The sequence below is a fragment of the Argiope bruennichi genome, chromosome 4, assembly GCF_947563725.1.
Source record: "Argiope bruennichi chromosome 4, qqArgBrue1.1, whole genome shotgun sequence".
NCBI classification, from domain to species: Eukaryota; Metazoa; Arthropoda; class Arachnida; order Araneae; family Araneidae; genus Argiope; species Argiope bruennichi.
Window position 1 is genome coordinate 20,878,445 of NC_079154.1, and position 27,508 is coordinate 20,905,952.

General features: G+C 30.5%; 1 protein-coding gene across 2 annotated transcripts in view; it reads left to right on the forward strand.

The window, feature by feature from the left end:
• Positions 1 to 12,919: 12,919 nt before the first annotated feature.
• Positions 12,920 to 27,508, forward strand: part of LOC129965346 (chondroitin proteoglycan 2-like) — a 36,946-nt gene continuing 22,357 nt past the window's right edge. For both annotated transcript variants that reach the window (XM_056079174.1, XM_056079175.1), the window contains exons 1-3: positions 12,920 to 12,992; positions 19,454 to 19,530; positions 23,920 to 24,117. In XM_056079174.1, the coding sequence (XP_055935149.1) occupies positions 19,455 to 19,530; positions 23,920 to 24,117 (274 nt within the window). In that variant the 5' untranslated portion in view covers positions 12,920 to 12,992; position 19,454. The remainder of the gene's footprint in view (positions 12,993 to 19,453; positions 19,531 to 23,919; positions 24,118 to 27,508) is intronic.

Here is a 27,508-nt window from a genome sequence, read left to right on the forward strand (position 1 = left end):
TTCAAAGCAAACAAATTTGCAAGAAGAAAGCTGTTAAAATTATTTACATTTTAGATGTATAATATCTATAAAAGGAATTGGATTGATCTATTAATTTACTGGTAATTCCATTCTTTAAGAAATCTTTAAAAAAAATGTAGAACTTAAAATTTTTAAATTTCTTGCACTTTTTCCTCTTGAATGAGAACAATTATCTTAATGATTGCTTAGAGTAGTTTTTCATCCTATTTCACTTTTATTTTCATCTGTTTTGTAATGTCATCTTCTATTCAGGATGCAAACCCCGGGAATTCAGAATCACTATCCTTGCAGGAAATTGAAGAAAACATCTGAAAATAATTAAAATACTGTGTTTTTTCCATGTATCTGCACTATTGTATTTCACTTTCTGGGGAGTATTGTATTTCTTTCGTATGGACATAGTATGGGACAGACTTAACAACTGCTTTTTTTAAACAACCAATAAGTATCAAATATTATGATTTTTGTTTCATCTATATTTTTGACCAAAAGTATAAGTTTTTTATCCATTGTGCTTCTACACCTAGCAACACATAATGACAACATTAATAGTTGGTGGAATGTATCTGAAGTAAACTGAATGAATTTGACAAAACTGTGCACTTCTTTTGGCTTTTAGTGGAATGAATCCCATCTGTGAGGTTTTAGAATAACTTAGCATTTAATAGAAAGTTTAGTAACACTTTAATATATGTCCATATCAGAGCAGTATTTTTCAAATGTGTCATACCAATACCTGCAGTCAGTTTCATTTTGGCGGAATAAAAGGGGGGAAAAGAAGGAAAGAACCTATAAAGAACTATTATTTGCAAGATAAAATAATGTACACAAGATTTATAGACCTAACAAAACACGCACCACTGAATTGGGTTTTTGAAAACAGTTATTTTCGATGACTAATCCAAAATCTGTCACCTTAAAAAGAAATGGAACTAGAATGGCAGAGGCGGCGGCAGATATTTGCGACGGGGAGGCAAGACAAATTCGACGGGGGGGGGCAAGCACAATATCTCTAATTTGGCTTCAAAATAACTCATAATAATTAATTTTACATTTAATTCAATAAAATCAAGTATTATTTAGCTTTTTTTTTATTCAGATACAGACCCTTTTTTACATTATTAAAAATTTGCAAAGATATTTATAAAAAAATGTTCTCAAATGTTTTTTTTTTTTTTTTTTTTTTTTTTTTTTTACTGACCGTCAAAAGATTACTAATATTTGGGTCTATTTTTTTATGGGACTCTTGATTTTTAATTGCACTGTGATCTAATTTTAGAAAAAATATGGTTATATTTCATTCTACATTGTGGTATATAGATAGAAACGCAGATTGCGGCATTTATATAATATTTAAAAAATGAAATTTGAATTTTATGTTGAATAAAATCTCTAGTTAATTTAAATAGTTAATTGTTTATTGAAAAGGAGGTATAGAGTAATCACAATTCCGTTACTCTTCGCAATTTCTCTTCATGACGACAAACTAAGTATTTATTGGGAAAAAAAGCAAAATATGAAGAGGAGGGTGAAAATAAAGATAGAAACCACACACAAACCAGAAAAATTATTCAGAAAAGCTGACGAAGAATTGCGAACTTGCATAAAATTTTCCGAGCACTGATGCCACTGAATTTTTAAATACTCCATCGTCAATCGGAAACAAGCAGACATTCGAAATTGTATGTCATCCACTAAGGAACGCGCTATTTATATAGTAAATGGTAATTTTAAAATATATAATACTAGAACTACCAATGCTGAATATATACCTAGTTTTACTACACCCGTCAAATTGACTAATTTTTGATCATCATGGCTTTTTTTTGTAACTTTTGCCTTGATTTATGTAAATAAAATATAACAAAAGCAACATTTAATATAATAATTTATTAATTATTAATAAAAAACAGTTTGATAATGATTACATCCTGATTACATTTACTAGTTAGAGCTTTTAGTTCTAAATTGAATCATAACCGGAGTAAAATAGATATCTTTATAACTGCTGCTGTACACTTTGGATCAATCAATATAATTTCATATGAAAAATGTAATTCAAATGTTTTCAGGTAATGTCTGAAAGTGATGTATAAATGAATGTAAATACATATTGATGTCCACCATTTCATCTCTTATCTGACCAATGATGCCGTGACCAGTTGGAATTGTAATTTTTTCAGGTGTATTTGTGGCAAATTATTAGTGTGTTCATGTCATTTTTCAACATTAAATGTGATGGGGAAAAAAACGATATGTCTAAGGCACTAATTATTCTTTCTAAGCCTCTGTTAATGATAAATTCATATTGAACTGAGCTTATTCTTGTAATGCCATTATATACTTTCTTGGCGAGGACTCATGGTTTGCAGATTAGAGAGTTTCCACTCTAATTATTATTTTTTATTAAAGATATCGCTTATAACTATATAATACAGACTCTTTTTACTATCCATCTTTGTTCTTAGCGAGGTTAAAATAAAAATTATGTAAAAATTGTATCATACAAATTAGCTACTGCAAATAAAAAGCAAAATTTTAGCATTAAATTATATTTTTCGACTATATTTTATTAAAATACGCTGTTAGGTATAGTTGCTCCACTTTTTCTCCGGCCTGTATATGCATTAAATATATTTATAATAATAAAAATTAACACCAATTTAATAAATATTTAAAAATTTCTAACTGCATATATATCTGGAAAAAATTATTGATGTTTTATTTAATTCAATATTCTATGTCAAAATAGACATGCGCACTGATTTAAATCTTAACGATTTTTTCACTTGAAAAAAATATAATGCAATAATTTTCAGAATGAAATTATAAAAACTGGATTTCCTTTTGAAATATTCGAATGTGGTATATTTGCAGTTTTTATGTGGTTAAATTGAGAATAAAAAAAAAAACTTCTCTTTCACTGTTCGGTTACATTTTTCTTAGTGTATGGAATTTTTTTGTATGCATTTTCATCGCTTATTACGTAAAGAATTTGAAAATTTTATTTTGAAAGCTTTGGAATTCGATTTCTTTTCTTTTCTTTTTTTCTTTCTTTCTTTTGATTCTGTTCTTCTTCTTTGATTCTTAATTTTTAAATTTTCGCATCGCGGATATTGAATGTTAAGTTGTTATTTAGCCTATCTGTTAAACCGATAGCATTTATCTTGCGAAACTCTTTGTAGCTGAAAGAAAAAGGCGGGGACGTGCGAAATTCAGAATCTACGATATCTGCTTTTTATTGTTCCATTTCCGAACATCCGATGTCAATCATGTGTCAAATCTGGCTTCTGTGTTGACACGATTCCTACAAGGTCTTGACTTCAAAACCCTTCCACCCATCACATTTAGGATGTGGCAATGAAGTCGCTCTTCTCTTTTGAATAAAATAAGTCAATAAAATTAACGGCAGGATAGATTGCAAGAATCTGTTTTATTTTTGTAACTTTAAATGTATTTGCCCTTAAAGTAAATAAAAGTAGTATTTCAATTCCTACTACAGTTTATCAGAATCCATGGTAGAAAATTTAAAAGTGTGTATTATATTTCTCGCATGAAATTTGATATCGTCTGTGATTTTCCGATGCATCCGGTTTTATTAACCCTTTAAACGGCCATTTTTTTTCTAGTCATATTAAAGTATTTTTAGGCTTGAAATTAGAATAAGAAAAGGGATTCATTTAGCATATTAGATAAATTTAATTTGATTAATTAATAATTAAGTAACAAATCAAGACGCATCATTTCGTCTGAGATAAAGAACTGAAGCTTCTAAGTTTCTGACTTACTAATAAAATTTGTCAGAACTTATGCCAACCTACATAATTTCATACAAAGATTGATGAATTTGGTGGGAAGCATACTTCCCACGGCCCTAGAAGGGGTTGATTATGATATCGAATATTAGTTCTAACGATTACATAAGCTGGTTGATTGATTTATTTATTTTGATTTATTTATCTGTATCATTCGCTTTTATTTAATAAGATTTAGAAAGAAATTAGTATTTCAAATTTTGTATATCTGTGCAATGAAATTCGACATAAACATAGTATCTCCCCAAAACTTTGCATATTCTCTGTAGAAGGTTATCTCAGAAAACGCCTTGCATGACATTAGCGTACAATAGATACGGAATATCCATCTGTGGCGTGAAGTTAGCATTTTTACTGAATCTATCGTGTGATCCTTGGCTAGTTATTTGGCGATTAATTCCTGGCATGCAAGTAATAATTTATGAAAATTTATTGGATATTAATTTCTATCTATCCAATAGTAGAAAATCTATCTACTGACTATTAATTCCTCGGATACGGTTAATAGTATCCGGAAAATGTGGCGACGAAGATGTGTTTTCTCCCAAGCAATTGAAACAATGATTTGACGCAAAACTGCACTTATAGTCACAAATCCCAAATCTAATCTGATATATTTAAGTCAGTGCGTTTTTGAGATATCGCGTTTACATAATTCTAAAATTACAGACAAACAGACGTTTAACCACTTTTCAAACTTTGGCAGGTGTGCACACTATAGGTCTTAAATCTGTGACCGAATTTTATCCATCTAGCTCCCTTCGTTTTTTGTTATCGTGTTAACTTATATTCGAACAGCTGGACAGACAGACTTCATCTGAACGGATTTTGCTCAAAATTTGATAGAAATCTACAAATTTGGTATAAAGACCATATACCAAATTCCACCCATCTAACTAAAATCATTTTTGAATTATCTTTGTTAGAGGCAAACAGATGGATTTCTTCTAAATATGTGTTTTTCGAACTCAGGGAGGGCTGAAACGTGGAGAATTTGTCAGAATCAAAAGTTCGAATTTTTTGCCGATTACAGTATATTCTCTATTCTACATATACGAGAAAGTAAGAATATGTCCCCTGGAGTGTTCTCTTACACAGCTATTCTCCCTATTAAGAGACAATTTCATATTATTACGGAAAAGTTCATCGAGTAACTACCTACAAAAGGAATGAAAAACAGCCAATCCTGTGAAAGATCAATATCTGCAAGTTGCATATTGTTACGGATTTCCACAGCCGGGTTCTCTTAATAGTTGTTGCCTGGTGTGAGAACACAATCAGCAGGCCTCAGAAGAAAACAATGACGACGTTTATTTACACAAAGACAGAACAGTACAGAGACGACGAGTACATGGACGACAAATATTTACAGCCGAGACGAACACAGGGCAGCACACAGCAGTGCACTACAGCAGACATTAGCCTACAAGTAGTAATCGTTCACAGCACACGAAGCGGCTTGACAGAATCCAGCTGGCGAGGGGATCCTCGGAACTTCGCTCTACGGTCTCTTCAACGGCTGAACTTCTCACTGTCTCCTCGCTACTTCTCACAACTGGTTTCTACACACAAGATACGACGCTACCTCCACAGTAGACAACAGGATGCGGCACACAGCAGTTCAGCACTCACTCCACACAGCGTTGGCACTCCGCTGTTGCTTCGCTATCTTCCCGAAGATTCGTTACTTGTCGGCGACTCCGACTACAATTCAGGACGAACGACTCTGGATGACACACCACAAGCTTGAGAGTGCCGGCCTTTTGTAATTCCCGGGAGGGGGGCCTAGAATCTTCTCAGGCGTATATCGGTTCCTAATGGACGGATCGACAAAATTCTCAAAGTTTAGAGCATTATCCATTTTGTCGCCAAAATCTCCAATTCGTCACCAAGTCGCCAAATGATCGCTAAGTTCTGGGATTACTGGCTCGACACCCGACAGCATCCAATACAGATGACTGTAAAACGGTCTTTCTTATAATAACACTATCTGTGCTGGGAAGCTAAATTACAGGTTTGTAACAATATTTTTCTCAGAAAAGGTAATTACCAGCACCAGCCAAACTATTGATTAAAATATCTTGGAAAAATGAGATGGTAAACCTTGAATAACATTTGATAGACATCTCACTTTCAGAAATATATTGGGAAACTTAAAATGAATTTTAAAAGAGCGAAAATAAAATCATTTCTATCATCAGATCGAACTAGAAACTCTCACGAAGAAATTAACTTGTTGTTTTCTAAACTGTATTAAGACCGCTCATCATCTATGGGCCAAAATAGCAAACATTCAGATCAAAAAACGTGTAGCACTGCAAAGCAAACCTGTCTGATAGTATAGAGTGGTTTGTAAGGAATATTGACACGCAGAAACACTTAATTTACAACAGTTGATAATTTTCACTAGAAATTCTTTGAAAAATTATACGAAGGTGATATTGTAATATTTGATTCAAATGACCTGGAAAACATTAAAGGACTGCCACACAACTAGTCTTCTCTTGTCCTAATATGTCACCACACCAACTTGACTTCTGAATGTAGCTGATATATGAACGCAAAGTAAAATATTAATTCTTCATTTACATTCGCTTCATCTTATCTTCATTTCTTTCTTTAACATTTTAAATTATGTATTTCTCATCACTAGGCGAATTTTTACAATTTTAATAATTCTTTTATAGGGGTTCTAGTAGTTTATATCGTATCTGAAATGTCATTTTTACCCAATAATAGTAAAATCCGAATGCGAGGAACATGAGTTCAGATAATCCATTAATTGAACATATATAGGCATCGAATAATTTCCTTTGTACTATCTTAATACACCACGTTATGTGTTTGACTTCGTAATACGGCGGAAAAAAATTCGAGAGTATGTTTTGTTCACCTCTTTACATTGACTTATTGAGTTTAAATTTGATCTGCAATTTTCGTGTCAGATTGCACTGTGTACTTACTTCATTCCTATAGTTTGGTGAATTTTTGTATAATCATATTTCATTACAAGTTGTCTGACCTGTAGATGGATTTATTCTAATATTAAACCCAAATTTTCAATTTTGGTTTTTTTACTAAATCTGGAAGATGGCCCGTCTAGATTGGCTGCTACCTTGTAAAAATAATCTCAAATTAACTATCGAGAGCTGTAGAAGAAAATCTCTTGTACATTAGCAGAATGCTTAGTGAAAGAAAGAAAAATTATTCTTTGCAGAATACTGTCGATGTAAATATATAGAAACAGTTTAAAATATTTGTTTCCTTGCTGTGGGATTTCCTCCATCCATATTGTTTACAAGCATACAAACTCAAAATTAATTTCTAAAATCAGACTAAAACGAATAGCGATCACTAACAGAGAAAGAATAGGCATGACAAAGGCTTCGAAAAGCTGAATTTAAAGGCTTAAAAAATTAATTTCATAAAATAATCAATTCCGCCAAACATAAGCACCAAGAAAATGAAACAAGTAAATGAATAATAAAATGAATAAATTTATGCAAAAGCTGAATGATATATATGAAAAATAATATAGAAGCATTGCATAAAAAATTAATCGATCCCAAGAATGGTAAAATTCTAGTCCAAAAAACGCTGAAATCCGCGTTTCCATGGAAATCCAATGCCAAATAAAAAATATAAATAATGCTAAAGGAAATATTAGCAATAATTTCAACTGAAGTGAGAATCTATGAATCCGCAGATCTCAGCTTCCTAACATTTGCTATAATCCAGAATGCAAAGAGGTAAAGAAATTGTAAAATTTCCGATCCCATAACAACCTAACATTCACAAACATGCTAATTAAAACTTATCATGAAAATCGTTTTGAAACAAATGATAATCTACTGACAGAAAAAAAATTGCATTGCGACAAACAAAATTGAAATAAAAATTGCTGTGTAGAGGATAAAGAAATGATTCGGCGATATCCATATGAGCATTCGTAATCACTTCCATTCGGAATAATATGCAAGTTTACTTAATAAAAACTAATAATTATTAATGAACGAATTAATAATGAATTCATTACTTGCATACATTAAAAAAAAAACTCTCTCCGAATCGCTTGCCGCCAAAACAGAGTTACAACACACACTAGAAAACTATATATGCTAAATCGGCTATTAGTTTCCTGCATTTCTGAGTTGTCGTGTTTATATACAGATAGACAGATTTCTGTTCAAAGAATTTCTCCAAGTGTTCTAAGAAATCTACAGATTTTGAGCAAAGAATAGTTGCCATCTTTCACCATTTTAGCTCAATGCGTTATTAAGTTATCTTATTTGTAAGCAGACATAATTGCAATAATTTGGTTTTCGTATTAGGAGAAATAAAGATACGGCAGAATCCTGAGATAAAATTTATTTGATGATTCCAATAGAGTCAAACCCCGTTTATCGAGCACTTCGCATAACGAGTGTTTTGCATAACAACAAAACAAAATGGGAAAAGGCGACTCGCTTAAAGCCCTGTACCCATGACCCATGTGCGCCTTGCGTCAGGTGCATTTTATCCTCTTTTCCCTCATTTGTGGTTTGGAAAAAACCGCTTCAATCTGATGGGAAGGATGCTCAGGCCAGACTGACCCCTAGATTCTGTGGCTCTTTCATGTCTGTTCGTGTATTTGCTGGAAACTTTCGACGTCCAAGGGCTTAGTAACAGGCGACGGGCAGGAGTGGACAGACGGTGAGTCGGATGGCAGATTTATGATCATATTCATATGGCAATGGGCCATGGGAGAGAGGCTTAATGAGCGATGTTTCATAGAATGAGTGACGATGAGACATCGTAACGTCACTTGTTAAATTGACCTACATCAGTCTGTGTTGAGCGTTCAGTTGATGAGAACCCTTATGGAAGTAGCTTTGGCGGATAGCGTTCTCGAATGAACTCCAAGAGATTTTAATAGGTACATGTTGGATCTTAATCGACGGAGCTGTGTCTCTAGCTGAGATTATGGGGCTAAAAGTGCATAGCGATAACCTAAATGTCGAAGAACTTACGGATATTCAGTCTGTGGTGAATCGCATATAAGCCAGTAACAATTCTTCTATCCGAACGATCGTTTTGGTATAATTGTTAAGTTACTGGACTGCTAACCTAAAGGTTCCAGGTTCTATCCTCACGCGTCGCATACCGCTTCAAGTCTATGTCAACACAAAAAGTTGAGCAGAAGATTTGATAAAGAGATGAGAAAATAAGGGATTCAACCGAACAAAAACAATCGCCCCCCCCCCTTGTGAAATAGAGGGAAACGCTGAAAGCATAGTAAATTATCGAATTGTAGATTGAAAAGCATCACTGGAAAAAAGAAAAACGGTAGTTTTGAGTACTACAAATTCACCTTAACGATAATGATTTGTCCCATTTATACCAGATTTGAAATATAGCGATGATGAACTCTTTAGATAAGTTTCTTGAGGGAAAAGCATGTAAGTAAATAATATGTCATGCATTATTGTCATGTGAGAACATGATGTTGTTTTGGTTGTTGTGATACTATGATAGTAGAAGAGCGTCTTCCAATGTCTCTCTCATTTTATGGACGTTTACTGTTTAAATAAATAAAGGTTATAATGGCAGAGGCATGAAGAGATGTTATGTTTGTGAACAAAATAACTCTAAAATGAAACAAAGTAAAAAGATGGAATTTTTATACTATTTTATATCAAATTTATAAATTTTATCAAATTTCAATCAAAATCTATTGACGTTACGTCTCCCAGTCTCTCTGTCCATTCGTGTGGAAACATCAAATGGACATTGAAAATTGCTACAACTTAATTAAAATACAGTTTTATGACTAGAATTCAATTTTCTTCAGATTTTTTAATAAAGTTGAAAATTCTCCAGCTTTCTTGTTCATTGAGTTTTAACTTCGCAGTGAAGTGAAGAGAATTAAGTACATTTTGAAATATTTCTGATTAGACTCGACATTTCAATGTTCTGCATCAAGATGGGACATCAAATTTTATTTATTTCATTGGTTGCGTTTTTCAGTGATCTTATTCACTTATTCTTAAATATAGATTTAATATTTTATTACTTCCAGTACATGTGCAAATTGTATTTGTCCAGAATATTACTATTGTTGCTATCATGCTACATGCAAATAAACGAAAAGACTTTTGGCAGATGGATTTCATACAAAAATTAACAGAGATCTACAATTTTGGTGTTAAAATTAAAACTGTATACCTAATTTCATGCGTAAATGTTTTACATCTGTGAGTTATCAAGATCACAGACAGATAACAAACATAATTCCAAAAATCAAACTCAAAGAAGTTTTAGTTATGAAAATTCATCAAAATCTTTATAAAGTATTGTAACGGATTTCCCTCACTGCTGGGTTCGCTTTGATAATGGTAGTGATATGGTGTGAGAACTCAATCAGCATGCCTCAGTAGAAAACAACGATGTTTATTTAGACAAAGAGACGAACACAAAGACGACGAGTGCACAGACGACAAATATTTACAGCAGAGACGAACATAGAACAGCACACAATAAAGTAAACAGTAGCCCACAATCCAGCAGAATCGAGGATCCTCGGAGCTTCGCTCTACGGTCTCTCCAAAGGCTGAACTTCTCGCTGTCTCTTCTGGCTTTAGCTACCGACTCACTACTTTTCACAACTGGCTACTACACAAAAGGTTCCACAGTAAACAACAGGATTCGGCACACAGCAGTTCAGCATTCGTTCCACGCAACACTGGCACTCCGCTGTTGCTTCGCTATTCTCTCGAAGACTCGTTACTTGTCGACGACTCCGACTACAATTCACGAAGACACACACAGTTTAAGAGTGTCGGCCTTTTATAGTTCCTGGGAGGCGGGTCTAGAATTTTCTAGACCAAGCAGGCGTATATCGGTTCCTAATGGACGGATCGACAAAATTTTCGAAGTTTCGAGTATTATCCATTTTGTAACCAAAGTCGCCAAATTCGTCGCCAAATGATCGCCAAGCTCTGGGATTCCTGGCTCGGCATCCGACAGCATTCAATACAGATGACTGTAAAACGGTCTTTCTTATGATGATACTATTCGGGCTGGAAAGAAAAATTGCACGTTTGTAATAGTATTTAAACGATTGTTATTTTGAAAGTTGAAGAAGAAACATGTTTTTTCTTATATGCGCAGTTTAAAGCACGAAAAATGAAATAACATTACCACAAAATACAACGTGCAATTTAAAATAAATTACCCATACATTTGAAATTTCCTTGAAACAATGATTTCATAGGACTCGATTCCATTACAAAAGTCCATGTGTACAACAAATATAACATGTGGAAGATTATTAAAATAACAAGATTTTAATATTTATTACAATTTAACCCTTAAAAATACTTTTTTGAAGAAATCATATACATCAAATTACTTGTTACAGATTTTATCGAAATAAGGTCCACTTAATATTCATTAGTAATTGGCAAAGGTTAAAAAATAGTAGTTAATGATAGTTAAAAAATAAGAAGAGGTATCAGGAAATGCAGAAACTACTTCCTAATATTACCAAAATAGTATTCTATTCCTAATATTTAATAAAGAAGCATTATATTTATACTTACACATTTCTCAATATATGGTAATACATTTAAATCCACAATTAAATTTTTGGAAAAAATCACTCATGAAAGCGGAAATTGTGAAATATCGTTTATTCATAGTCTTGTTATATCACCAAATGTATCTCGCTTAGACTTTTGCACGTTTAGACTTAATTCATGTCAGAACATGTACAGTTATGAATTAATGAATCATGATAAACTGTAGACGACGAGTACGGAAAGTTATATTTTCTAATTTTAGAAATAGAATTATTTTTTATAGAAATAAAGGCATGGGGTGATAATCATGAACAACCAGATCAAATAGATAACTTAAAAAACAAGAATTCTTTTGGAAAGAATCTATTCATATTCTATCTAAATCGGTAAAAATGGGCGAATAGTTTCTGTTAAAAACATCTATCTGTATATTTAAAATAATTAGAAAAAACAAAGAATCATGGGTTCGAATGACTATTTTTTTATTTCATATGAATGCACATGGCATCATCAATGATTTCCTATCCCTTGTTTCCATCCAGTTTTCAAGAGATGTCGCAGGAACACCACTTCACTGTGCATTCTGTATGAAAGAAAAATATAAAAAAGCCCCCCGGCCCCAATTTTATAGTGCCTATTTCGACAATTTTTATTTCAGATGAAAGTTTATGAATCTTAGGCATGTCATCAAGGATATCTATCCCTTGTTACCCTCTAATCTCGAAAACACTATTTCACTGTGTATACTCTATGGAGAAAAACCACGATAGAGTGCTCCAGCTCTAATAACTAAAGCCGATTTCGCCAATTTTTCTTTCATTTGAAAGTTTGAAATGCTTATATCCGTCATCAATGGTCGCCTGCCTTGCTGAAGCTTCCCTTTTCTAGAGGCATTACAAAATTAAACCTTGATGCAATCCACAACCTCGATAATAAAAACCAATTTCGTCAATTTTTTTTTGCCACTTTATTTTAACTCTTTGTGAGCTCTTAGCTCAGAATTCTCTATATTTATTGTGCAAGTATATTTTTCATTTGATGTGATGTGTTCTTTATCAAAGCCGTATGGCATTATTAAATTAACGCTTATAATATTATGGGTGCACAGCTGGTCACCGAGGATGGATAGAATTTATTTCCTTATAAATAAATCTTTAGGTTAAATTAGAATTTAATCTAAATTGAACTGAGGCAGTTTCAATTTTCTATAGACAGTTTTTTTGTTCTTAGGTGCATTATCCAAGAGTGAACCTGGAATCTTCGTATAATAACTGTTTCCCGATAATATAACTTATCCAAATATGTAACAACAATTTTAAATAATATTTTTGTTCTTTTTGTCTGTAAAAGAGGGGGGAGGTCCATTGTTCCTTGTATCAGTTTCATTTCCGGGATGCCCATTTATGCTTATTTGCTAGGAGCTTTATGAGAGATTGACAGTTTTCACATTTAAACTGTCAATTTTATCTCAGTTTATCAACTTTTATTTGCATTAAGCTTATATACAAGGAGCGAACAGCTAAATTCATCATTCTGATGCGAACAGCTCATTTGAGTTTTACTGTCTCTTAGCTGCTTTTACTTTGAAATATTGCAGGTATGCATTTACATTTCATGAATATCTTTTTTAGCATATATATTTAACTGTATCAGGTAATGAATTACAATTCTAAATTAGCCATACCAAGTCCTGAAAAAGCTTTAAGACAAAAAAAAATTATTTTGATAAAAATAATTGAATTACTTGATTTTTAATTCGTTCTGTCTGTATTATCGTTTGCTCTGTTATTATTCGTTCCGTTTGTATTATCGTTCTGTTATTATTCGTTCTTTTTGTATTTAGCAATTGAACTAATGTTGATATTTTTTTTATCTATTATCTTTGATAAAGCATTATTTTCCATGCATTTGTAGTAATGCATTTACTCGTTGATTGATTCATTTTTGTGAAAGTTAATATCACTATCACTTTTTAGATATTGCCCTTGCTATAATTTAGATTTCAGAATACAAAATAAAAATACCTTTTCCCACTGCAATTTCTTTTCGGCTTTTAATATTTTAATAATAATTTTTAAGATTTTAAATCGTAGTGTAAGTTAATAAAAATGCACGCGTTTTAAAATATTAAGTATCATTTAAAATTAATTGCTCTTTGTTGTCTGCTTTTGTTTCTCTTCTGAGTCAAGGTCACTATTTGACGATGCAGCGTTATTCAGCTTTTATACAAGGAGACAGAGCAATAGTGGTGTAAAGGACAGGAAATAGTAAAATGCGGGGAATTATTTAAGTTAATAAATATAGTCTGGAAAAAAAAACTTAAATATTTCACAGGTACATTATTAATGTTAGATACTTTCACGAAATAAATATGCCACGTAAATTAATTGCGAATAAACTCCTGTCTTTGTAATTCTGCTTAAATACTGGCTAGGAGAAGGGTAGTTAAAATTATTGTGTAATATACTCTTTTAATTCGGTTATCCTCATAGTATAGGAATAGAATGACTTATAATACAATAATTTTTTTAAATGCAATTAAAATTCTGCATGAAAAATAAAAATTTTAATTACTGGTATTGTATTTACGTAATTCACAAACATTTATTCCAAATAAAAAATATAATTACTGCGCTTATCAAAACATACAATGGAACCAGGCTTAGCAAGCATAATTCATTCCCAAATCTTATTCGTAATTGAAAATACTCGATAAGCGAAACAGTTTTTTCGTAAGAATCCATGTTAGATGGGACAATGCATTCGATTCAAAAAGGAATACTCAAACAAATTTACAATAATGCAATTTATTATTTATAATGTATGATTCTTTTACGAATAAACTATCTAAACACGTTTGTCTAAGGTTGTATTTTAAAATTTGGGCGAAAATGAGACAATATTATTGTTAAATGAGTTTGCAGTATGCATAGTTACTACATCATCAAGGTATTACTTCTCAACATACGATGCAATAATTATCTATGCTGTCAACATCTCTCTTATTTCAATGGTAGGGTGTTGCTCTATTGCATCTATTATTTCTTCCTCTCTGGACCAAATTTCTTCCGCGGTTTTTTGTAGTGACATAGAATGCAATTCTGCAAGTACTTCAATATTTCTAGCTTTGCTCTTCCATCAACTCTAGCCTGTCAATCTCTAGCCCTAAAACATTGACCAGAAACAAAATCTGTTCGATCAAATATCCACAGGCACTGGCTCAAACTCTTGAGAGTGGCGTTCGACAATGCTTTCCGACCAACATTTTTTCCATGTAGATATAAGGATTCTCTTCAAACAAGACTGGTACAGGCCACTGTACTGACACAGACAATCCAACATGTAACGTCACGGTGTCTCCTTGACACTCGATCTGAGAAAATTGGCCTTTAAGATAGTTATTTTTTTCCCATTTTAATTTGTTCGTTAAGCGAAGTTTGTATAACCCAAAACAGATTCCTATATTTGTTTTTCAAATTCATAAATATTATCGAAATTATTTTCAACCTCTTATTTTACGATGACGTCATGCTTACTAAGTATTTCTGGTTCTTTACGATGTTATTCTATTTCGATTTTTATTTGTTTGAACTGTCTGGTGCGTTGTAGACCGCGGAAAAAATAAAATTTTATCTATGCAAACTTGGAAATTTAAATAGATTGTAAACATAGTAAGTATAAAGGGCCAATCAAAAGTGTTCTAATAAAAAGAAAATATTAAAAACTGGAATATAAAAGGGGGGATTCTGTTTTTCTTTGGAAAAAAATGTAAAGGTTCAATATTTTTAAGTTTATAGCAAGGTCAGACGAAAACTTCTTGTGGGGAATGGGGGTTAGGTAATGCAAATCCATAGGCCCCATTTTCTTTTCAAAATTTTCAAATATGAGTACGGAATATTTTTTTAAAATCTATTTTAATTTAATCTGTATATAAGCAATTTAAAGTATTGAAATTGCAAAACGCCTAATTGTAGATCACTTTCTAAAATGTTGGCTTCAATATATCGTGTATATATATAAAAAAAAAAGGCATATTTGAAATTTAAGTAATTTTAAACAAAAAAAAGTAAAAACAAAAAAGTTGTTAACATAATCTAGGGAATATTTAATATTAGAATCAAATAAATTTTTTAATAATAAAGCACCACATTTTTTAGAATTATTTTAGAATTTTATAAGGTTTGACATGCTGAAATTGCAAAACGCCTAGTTGCAGATCCTTTTCTAAAAAGCTGACTTCAGTATATCGCGTTTAAAAAAAATACACATTTGAAATCTAAAAATAATATTATACAAAATAATAAAAAAGGACAGCTTTTCTTGGCACAATCTAAAAAATATTTTATAATAAGATTGAATATTTTTTAATTATAAAGCAGCATATTATATTAGAATCATAAAACTTGCAATTAGTAAAATGTATTGCTAGAATAAATCTGCAAAATTAATTTAAGAAATACACGATTTTAATTTAAATAAATCTGATTGTGCAGCATTTATTGTTAAATGAAAACATAAAATTAGAAAACTTTCCTAACACCTCAAGAAAATCTCGATTGCCCGCTGCCTTGAAAAATTGTGAGTCGACTCGGCAATTGTCTACTTCGCCTACTTAATAATCCGACCTTGATTTGTAGTTATAGAAATTTAGTATTAATTTACTATTGATTTCAATCTCATTATCAGTAGTAAACCACTGGTAGCTAAGCAGTATGTTATATGATTCCCTATTAAATAATATCCTCTCAGCGGGAAAAATCTGGGATATAATTTGGGAAAAAAATTAAGAAAAAAAATGAGTTTAATACACTACATATACTGAAAATGTCCAGACTGAATGTCTTAAAGGATAATGAATAAAAACAACCCTTAGTCAATGACGATATCATGTCTCCGGTCGTGTAGAAGTTTCATTATCTTCATTGTCCATGAAATAGTTTTATTATTTTAAGTTATATTTTAGGATCAGATCGATACGTTTCCTACATCGGATTGGTGAAAAAAAAAAAAAAAAAAAAACGATTTTCTTTTCATACAACAGACAGTACTAATGACCATCGTCTCCATATGCAACGGTCAAGTGAACAGAAGTCGAATTTATACAGATAGATCACAAAATAGAATTACCGACTAGGGCAGCAGAGGAGGGCCCCTCAGGGAGATGGATTAAAAATATTATTAGCCCAGATGCTAAATAAATAACTTTGCAAAATAAACATAGGCATAAATAGAGGCCGATGATGGCTCTACAACTGATAATGAGAAATGAACTAATGATTGCGGTTAGCTAAAAATGATGAATACGATGCTTCTATAAAATGCGGTTTATTGAACTATGAGAAGAGGCATGGAGTCACCCCCTACCAATAATATAGCATCGCGTTCGGTGTTCAAATCTAGTTCTGGCGGATTATGACCCGCGCAATTACAAAGGGAGCAACCCTAGAATGGGCTCGCCAACTTGGCGCGTTAGTAGCAAAGTACTTAATATTCACTGAAATTTGAAATTGAATTGAAAAAATTATTAAAAGAAAAGGCTACATAATATGTCCCGCCAAGGAAAACAAAGTGGCAAAATCTGACTCTGAAAGGTCACATGTTTTGTGACGACTTGATTAAGTATTGAGTTGAAAGAACCTAGTTAAAATTAAGATGGCTTATGAATGAAAAAATTCGACAGTATACTCCAAAAGATTTCTTTTATCGATGTTATTCCTATGATATTTTATTTGTCGTCATGATCTGCAAAATTTACTAGCTAACTCATGTATTCCCGTTTCGTGATATAATCTTCGGTTTTCTGCTCGCACCTTTTCAAGCAAAAGTTTAGAAATTATCGATTAATAAATATTTCAGAAATTTCATTGGGAGTCTTTCAGCTACCGTTCTTTACTAAAATGGGCAGATTTTTTTAGAAAATCTTTGCCTGGAATACTCGAGAACCCGAACACATAGGAGAAAGTAGTCTTTGACAAATTTTAATTTATGAAATTTAAAAATCGGAAACAAAGAAAGAGCCTTTTATAAAACTTTAAAAAATTAAAAATAGAAAAGTAAAAAAAGCATAAATAAAATATTTTGCTATTATTTTTACTAATTTTCAATTCGGGTGATTGCTTACACATGTCATATTAAAATGACCCTATACCAAAAGTTGAAAAGAAGTATTCTGGTGAAATTTTTAAACATCATATTAGATTGTCGTTTCTTAAAAATATAAACTATGTATATATTACTAATAAAAATAAATGTGTATGTTGGTGTCCTGCAGGACAAACCATTTGACAAAAAACTGCCAAATTTAGCATAGATATATATTAAAAGGTGGAAATGGGTATAAAAGATCTTATGGCATCTTAGAATAAATGTTAAAAAGTTTACCTTAATTTAATGCGTATAACTCGCAAATTATCTGTTAAAAAACATAAAATCGTTACTGTAATCGTCAATAATAATCTGCCGCAGCTGATAATCTGCCTTATAATCAGCGTATTATATGGCAGCGCGGATTATATGCTGAAATTTTTTTGTCAGAGTTCAAAGTAGCACTTGTGGATTTTACGGATCCGCGGAAAATATGCAGGAAGCTACATTATTAAAATTTCAATTAATTAAAAATTAAGTGGAGTTTTGGTACAGTCACGCTATTTCTATTAGTAATACCGTGAATATATTTCACGGTATATCCACGGTATTGTTCAGTGTTTTGAATGCCGGCCAATATCATGAAGACATAGTAACAATAATGTTGGCTATTTTGTGCCAATAGGGATAACTTTCGAAAATATTGTAGCACAAAAATAAGTTTGGCACTTAAAGTTCTAAAAATTGTCTTCTCGATAATATCAATTTAATTATCATGCACTTTTTTTCCAAACGTTAGAGATTTTTTTTAAAAATATTTTTCAGATAATTTTCAACAATTGATTTCATTGTTTTTTCAAATATTTAATCGCATAATCTTCTTTCATTGTCGAAAGAAAAAAGCCCGTTTATTATCTATTTAGTTCACTTGAGAAATAAGAAAGTGAATTCACAATATTGTGAGCGTTATGAAGTAGGCTATCCTGAAAGTTACGTTTTTAATTATGCCATGGTTCTATTGGGATACATAATGAACTGATCAGATATAAGCTACTGATGTAAAAAATTATGACAATTTGAAACCTAAAATTATTTTCTTGAGAAAATCATATATATCAAGCTATGCATAAGAGACTTAATTGAAAGTAAACGTAATCTGTATTACAGACGAACTAGTTAGTTTCCTAATAAATACAAAACGGAACAATCTGAATCATTTATTATCAATAAAACACACATTTTAAATCCATGTCTATTTTTTGTTGGAAAATCGTATTGTTTGAATTCGGGATTGTTGTCGCTTTGAAAGAAAATATTGGAAAGGGGAATTCACCTTTCTCTGCATTTTTAATTAAAATGAATTATCTTAATTAATTTTTTAAAAACTGAATTATCGATATTTTTACATTTAATTAATAATAAATAAAATTCTGATTGTTTAATTCAAATTCAAAATAAAATCAGGATATACATTCAAAATTCGGAATTAAGCAGGCTAATCTGAGACGTTTGTCTATTTTATTTTTTACTGTATTTTCAACCCAATAATTAATTTCTTCTAATGATGATGATTGTAAATTTTTAATTCAGTATTGTTCACAGTTCTCAAATATCTCGATTGTAAATTGAAAAATCAAGACAGAGTTTCTGAAAAGAAAGAAGTAGTAAAAATTTAGATTGTATGAAGATTAGAATCTCATACAGTGCTAAGCTTTGTTTACGGGGAAAGATTTTTTTTGTCAGTATCTGAAAATAGATTGCTGTTACGAAGGTAGATATTCTGATGATGGGTTTTGTAATTCTATTATGATTTCTTATGCATGTGTCGCTGAAATTGCTCCACTTATATAAAATAAATTTTGCTTAGAATCAATCCTTGATATATGTGTGTATGCATAAGAAAAATAATAACTCAAAATTGGGAAATTCATACTTACTTTTACATAAAGCAATATATGTATTTTTTAATTTCAGAATGGTAACTACGACTTTGAAGATTCTTTTTCTAATTACGGTCACAGTTATTTTTTGCACAATAAAGTGCAATGCGGGTAAGTACATCTTCTTTCCTTCATTATAGTGTTTTCCTCCTTTTATTTTCCAAAACACTCTAATTCTTAAACGCAGAAAAGCACCATCATAGTCTTAAAACACATATGCACAGAGGTTTATACACATTTTTGAAAGATAATTTTTTGCATTTAAAGATAATGGATAAAATTTGTCCCTAATATTATATGTAATTGATATTAACAAATGTTGTCATTTTTTAAAACATTTATTGTGCAATTTTATAAAAAAATCAGCAATAATCTTTCTGCTTGTTTCTTTTTTAACCTTCATTTTTAATTCTATGAGTCATTAAAATTTTTTTTTTTTTTTTTTCCTCTTTGACGTTAATAAATTTATCGTATTTTTTTCTTACAGACATTTAAATAGAATGAATTTCCATCTTTATCAGTCACATTTTTTTAAAAAAAAATTTTCTAGATTAATTCTTTTTATTGAGAATTCTTTATTGTGCTCTCTGTTTAGTGATATAATGTATAGGAAGACGTTGAACATTATATTGTCTTGGCATTTTTAAGATCCAAATAGTGTTAATAATTTTTTTTTACATTTGATGCTAAGCATTTTAATAGTTCTGCAATTAGTCTTTGACCTGGGGGATTTTTTTAAACTTTCAATAGCCCACCTTTGAAATACTAGAAAAGCAGTGTTTTTTTCTCCCTAGAAAAATAACGGAACAATTTTTCTATTTGAAGCCAAATTTTAATGATTTTTCACTTTTTTACTAACAATACTATAGATCGTGACTTAAAATTCGAAAGACCATAGCTTCCAAAGCTTATTTGAATAAATGAATAAGAATAACTCTTTTCTGAAAGAGAAAAGCGTAACTATCTTGCGTAGCCAATTTGCATGTAAGCAAGACTTTTAAGTTGCAGACGAAAACTTAATAATTTCAAAAACGTAACTGTTGTGGCAAGGAAATTTCCACGCAGACGAATTTTTTTTTTCATACAGCGAAATAAAATTATTTAAAAAGAAAAATTCTCCATCAACCTCTGTATTAATCTCCATGAACAAATAATGACGCAGTTTAGCCGAGGTTAGCTGTTACGCCAAAAAAACCTCATAAATCAACCAACCATGAACAAATAAACAAATTTTTCTATTTTTAAAAACATTTAAAATTACGAAGGAAGCAATAAAATACGGAAACTTGTAATACTTCCTTTTGTGAACCTAATATGAAAGAGAATATAACCAAAATTTCTTGACAAAGTAATTATAAAAGATTACCAGAAAAAAAATCTTGTGAGTTTACAAAATAAATTAATGATTGCAAAGACAGTACTAATCACACTAATACATCAATTTCAAAAAATTGATTAGTAGATAAAAAAAAACTGTGTACCTTTTATAATGCTAACTAATGATTTTGAAGATATATGATGAACATCATCATTATGCCGAATCATAGTCGAATGGTATTTGATCAAATACTGACCCTTTTAATTTTTACAATACGGTATTATAAGAATGTTTTTCTTTTAATCAAATTTATAAAAGTTAGTTGTTTCTTTTTTCCCGCTAAAAATAAATTTTAAATAATTAATCAGTTATATATATTTTTTTAAAAAAGCATCTTTCTTGACACAAGAATGTTGCGACTAAGATAATTTTTTTACTATCGAATTTGCCGTATAATGGCCAACATTTCTGCATATATTGGTCCTTAACTTTATAACGTTTCATACAATGCAGCGCATTTCAGTTTTAAAGAATCTTAAACGAAGTAAAGTCGAATGTGAGTCTGTCGAGGCTTGGAAACACAAACCATTGATATATCTTGGATTGTTGCCAAGTGCATAAATTATTTTTTTTTAAAGATTGCTAACTAAGGAACTTCTTTAGTTAATATTTCTAATAGTTCCAATTATTGATTTTTTTTTTGACAGCAGGAAAAAAAATAAACCATTGTTTCTGTAAAAGGACTTTTACAATATCTAAGATTTCAGAAAGGTCGATAGCTTATACACCAAGATTTATTTTTGAATATGTTAGATAGATTTCTATAGGAAGACTACTTATTGCAATGGTTTTCATGACAAGACTTCGGAATAGAAAAATAAATCCAATTAGCCAAATTAGCGCCTTATTAAGATGAACAACTTTTGTATTTAAAATTTTTGGATAACTGCAATATCTTAGAGATTAGGGGCTGAAAAGTGATTTTCATGTCCTTATTTTGACTCTTTCTAACATCAACAATTAATGTTGCCAAATTGTTACTCATATGTAAAGAAATCCATCTTTACCTTCCAGCTTCCCAAGAGGAATTTTTTTCCGCGTTGCAAAAAGGTAAAAAGCCAGATCTGTGAATTATAGCATACGATTCTTGTACCAAGAATATACAGTGGTGGCCAAAAGTGTGGACATTTTTTGAAAGTGTCATGTTTTTCAGCTTTGGCTTTGCGTGCTTGTAGAATATATTAATTTTCACTTAAATACAAATGTTTATATATCAAATTGAAGGTAATTTAATGTAGAATTTAATAACAAAAACAGTATTACAATATCTGTATTACAAAAAAAGTTACGCTCATTTTAGTAAGATCTATCTTAGATTTGCATTTTTTTAAAATGATATTTACACAATCAATACTTAGTAGGATAACCCTTATTTATTAAGACAGCTTTACAGCGTCTTTTCATCGAGTAAATGAGTGTTTGGAGTTCATCTTTCGCAATCACATGGTGCCAAGAATCAATTATAGATTCAGTAAGTTTCTTTTATTGGGTGGACGTTTTTTTCGTACAAGAATTTTTAAACGTCGCCACAAATTTTCAATTGGATTGAGATCAGGGCTGTTTCCTGGCCATGGTAATACATCTATGCCTTTATTTTGAAACCATGCTTTGCATACTTTTGCTATGTGGCATGGAGCAGAATCCTGCTGAAAAATAAATAGTGCTTTGTTGGGGAAGAAATCCCTGATGGAAGGTATCAATTTTGGTTCCAGGACAGTTTCGATGTATTTTTTGGCATTCAGGATGCCATCAATCCACTTGAATTCAGCCCACACCATCTGCAGACATACATGCCCAAATCATGGCATTTGTTGTTGTTTTTATAGTTGCTTCAATGCAGTCAGGATGAAGCGCTTCACCTACTCTACGTCTCATGTATTTTCTCCCATCACTACCAACGAGCGATATTTTAGCCCATTGATTTTCTGTCCATTTAATGTGTTCTTTTGTCCACTTAACTCGTTTTTTGCGTTGCTTTCGATTTAAATATGGTTTTTTTCCTTGGAATTCTAGCTTGTAGTCCAAATCCTGATAACCTTCTTCCTATTGTCCTTGAACTTACTGCAATACCCACTGCATTCATTTCACACCTAATGGCATCTGATGAAATTTTTCTATCTTGAAGGCATAGCCGTTTAATTTTTCTATCGGCAGTAGCACTTGTGCATTTTATTCGGCCTGATTTGGCCTTATTTTCCACTGATTTCGTTTTTTCATAACGTAAACAGAACTTTCTTACACCAGAACAAGTCACTGAACCACCAACTTGTCTTGCAATTTCAACATAAGAGAGACCATTTTCTCTCAATATGTCAATTCGGCTTCTTTTTGTAGATGTCCAATCAGTTCTTCTTGTTGGTGACATTGTTTAAAATTAGTTTAATTTTAAAAATGGACTTAAAATATTCAAAAACAGCAATACTCTATTTAATTGTACTAGTATGCATCATTCCGCAAAATATTTCCACAACAATAACTCTTTTACCATCCAAATAATCTAAACTATAGTTACAGACATTTAATTGGTCCTTAGAACAGTGTTTGTGACTGGCTAGTACGCTTTTATTACAAAACATGTCATTATTCAAAACGATTTGTGTTTGTTTGTTCTACTAAAATGAGCGTACCTTTTTTTGTAATACAGATATTGTAATACTGTTTTTGTTATTAAATTCTACATTAAATTACCTTCAATTCGATATATAAACATTTGTATTTAAGTGAAAATTAATATATTCTACAAGCATGCAAAGTTGAAAAACATGAAACTTTCAAAAAATGTCCACACTTTTGGCCACCACTGTAGCTTTGGGTGTAAATTTGAAATATAAGTATGAATAGGTAAACTGCCTGTTTTTGTTTACTCATGAAATGTAAAAACTCTAAAACACAAAAAGCAAGATAAATAAGATTAGGTAAGTGGTCTAATAGTTTTATAATAGATTTTGGACATAATCGGTCCAAGATAAATCGAAATACAACTTAATTCTCTGACTTTACGACGAAGTTAAATGCAAAATATTTCATACCAAGCAAGTATTTGAAGGAATCAAAGGGATAACGTTCTCATTTATCGTAATATTTAATATAACATTATAATTCTTCCATATTTGATTTTGTAGATGCTGTTAAAATTGTAAACAGCAGCGCCAAATGCACTGCGGGATCTTCGCCAAAGTACCTCCCTCACGAAACCGACTGTTCCCTCTTTTATGTTTGTCTGAATGGAAAAACTATCTTGAAAAAGTGCCCTTCCAACCTCCATTTCAACAGACACTCTTCGGTATGTGACTATCCAGAGAAGGTGGACTGCGACACAGGTATTTCCTTCTTTACGATTGCAAGAGATTGGAATTATAAAAAAAATCCACAAACTTAGAGATTTCTTCTTAATTTTTTTTTATCTTATTTTATTTTTATTAAGTTTTAATTTGTTTTTTTATGTATATTGTACACTATTTATTCTTATTTATGTCTCCTTTCAGTTATGCTTACTTTTATCGCAACTAGAAAGTATACGATTTTTTAAAATATTTTATTTCTGTATAGAATGAAATGAATGTTCGGCTATATTTTTTAGTGATCTATAGATAAACACTTTTTAATTCAACATTAGGAACAAATTTTTATATTTATCTCCCATATTCATTGTTTGGTAGACTTTTTTTATAAATTACTTATGAATAGAATAAATGGCTGTGCGTTGTATAAAGGGCGTCCATTTTAGTTGTAGTTTAACGACTATTTCTAAACCGTTAAATATGAGCATATATTTCCAATTTAATTGACCTAAAGGATTATATTTTTAATGTTTGATGGGTACTTGTTTATTTTTACGGTCCCTGAGATAAACCACCGACCATCTTGGAGAAATCTTGGCGTATTACCATAATGAGCTTAACGATCTTAGTTATAATCTGAAAATTGCTAAGTAAATTCGTGAAAGCAATCATCTTGGTATCTTAAGCATAACGGAGCTTGACAATCTTGGCATAATCTGAAATTCGCCAAATAAATAAAGAAAACAACCATCTTGCCGAAGTTTTGGCATTTTATGTATAATGAAACTTGGCGATCTTGGCGTAATTTGAAAATCGCCATGTAAAATCGTTGACAGTAAAAATAAAAATAAAAATGTACGTATTGCTAAAAAAATTACAAATTCTAAATTTTCCCCGGTCCCATTAAACATATTTAGTAAAACATTCTTGACACATTAACATTTAAAAGAATCTTCTCTTATACGACTAAAACTGGCCAAATTAAAAAGTTTTGAAAATCTCTGCTTTAGACAATTTTAGATCATTTAAATGGCTGCTTCGAAAAAAATTTGCCAATCAACGTGCGCGCTTCATCGAAGTGGTTTTTGATTGGTTTAAAGTATAGAAATTCAAAGCTTTATAATTCGATCAATTTTTTTAGCAGATTTACTGACTCAAACTACATAAAATATATTTCTATATATCATTTCGAGCATTTTTCCAATCGAACGTATCAGAGTATTTCTAATGGTTTAGAAATTAGCTGTCACCTCGATTAGAAAGGACGCCTGGCATTTCTTTATATAGAGAGATCATCGCGCTTGATTATTGCAAATGATTTTTTTTAATTTTTATATTAATTTCAAGTAATTATACTTTTGAAACTAAAATTACTATCTTGCGTAAAGTTGCATAATAATGATCGTCAAATGTGCGAAATGATAAACAATGCAATAAAAAAAGTTTAGAATAAATACTTTGTTTAAATCCTTTTGAAACGTTTCGAATATCATAATATCTTGATTCATTTTATTGATTCCTTATAAATAATTTAAAATTCTCAATACAGACAGTTGAATACTATTTAATTATATCATAAAAGAAAGCTGTAAGTCTATGCAAAATTATAAAAATAGAAAAATAGCAAATAAAGCTTTTGAAAAAAATATTTTTAGAAAGCTTGTTGATGTATTACTAATTACAACCTATTTATTTGCGGTACTCCAATCCTAATAATCATAGTAAAAAAAATTGTTGTACTCATTGTTGTTATAAAATATCCCACTGTTTTATGATGAAAAGTGATCGATTAAACCTAAAAAGAAGCCGTACGCAAATTTATTTTAAGGATCAGTTTGAAAAAAACAAAATGTTTAGATGAAATTAAAAATGCCATTGTTATTTTTTTTTATTATCTTATATATTTTATAGAAAAACGCAAAATAAATATTTAGCTTGTTTATAAATAATAATTGAAATATAATAATCTTGTTTTATAAATAATATGGAAGAGATAAATATTTTTTATTACAAAATAAAATAATATTTAAAATTCAATTATAATCTAAGATTCTAAAGACTTGATATAAAAGTAATTTACCGTTAACCTGCGAAAGTTATTTACTTTCAAGACGATTTAAGCACTCTAATTAATTCTTGCACAGGTGTACAGTCACACAGATAAAATGTAAATGACAGTAACAAAAGTGCTAAATTACTGTTGCTATTTTAATTCAAAGGTGATCACTTAAATAAAAACAAGTTTTCCGTTAAGTATAAGCTAAAAAAGAATTAAAAATAACGTATTGTTACAAGCAGCTAAAGTGGTGCACCATAGAAGAAGGATCTAAATTTCATTTTGCCGGTTGGCAGATGGTTTGCCCTCTGTTAGACATTATTATTGTTTCTATTTAGAAATAGATATTTTTTTTGTTTCTTTCATTTTTCTTTTAAGAGTAGTTGAATTTCCCTAACTTTCTTACAAATTAAATGCTTTACAATCAGAAAGTGTAAATTTGTTCTAAATTTAGCACAAAAAAGTATTTATAGTCCAATGAAATGCAAATTAGAAGTTGTTCTTTAAATAAAACAATGACTAAAAATTAGGACTAAGATATTAAAATTAAAGAAAAGAATGATTTAAAATAATTATATATTTAAAGTATTTTCAGACTGTAATAGTACTTCTTCATATATAGAATCCAAAAAAAATCTGAGCTCAATGACAAAACGATGCATAATTTCAGTTTGACAACTGTCCTTTATGATACCTCTTGAAGTTTGGATAAACTGAAAAATTAATCAAAAATAAATTTTTATTATTTGATAACTCGATCGCTTTTAGTTGTAGAAGAATAAATCTTTTTTTGCTTAAAATGTTACTAAATATTTAATTAATTATAATATTTTACTAAATATGATTGATAGAATCGGTGGGCCAATATAAAAATTTATATTTTGTATCTTTTAGAAATATACATTTATTGTCTCAAACAACATAAAATATAATTCCTCCCGTTGTTTAAAATCTTTTTCGAATTAGAACGACATGTCTGTCGATAAGTGGTTTAGAAATTAGCTATTGAAGCTTGACTCGCTTTAAATATTATGATGACAACGTTTAGTTAATTTTGTTTCCTTCATTCAGTTTAAGTCTCTGTAATAGATAAAAAAATAATTTATATTTAAGCAAAATTTTCAACTTTTTTTAAATGATGCATTAACTCTACACTGCGTAGTTATTCATACTAATTTAATACTAATAGAATAAAGTTTAATTCCTTTATTATATATCAAATAAATTTAAATTTTTATTTATAATAACTTTTAATACACATGATTTGAATCAAAAATTAAAAATTCATCCAGTATAGAACATTGAATTATGCTAAAAGACCGAATTTTCTGAATTTCAATCCAGGATATTATTTAAAAGGAGAGGTAGAAGATA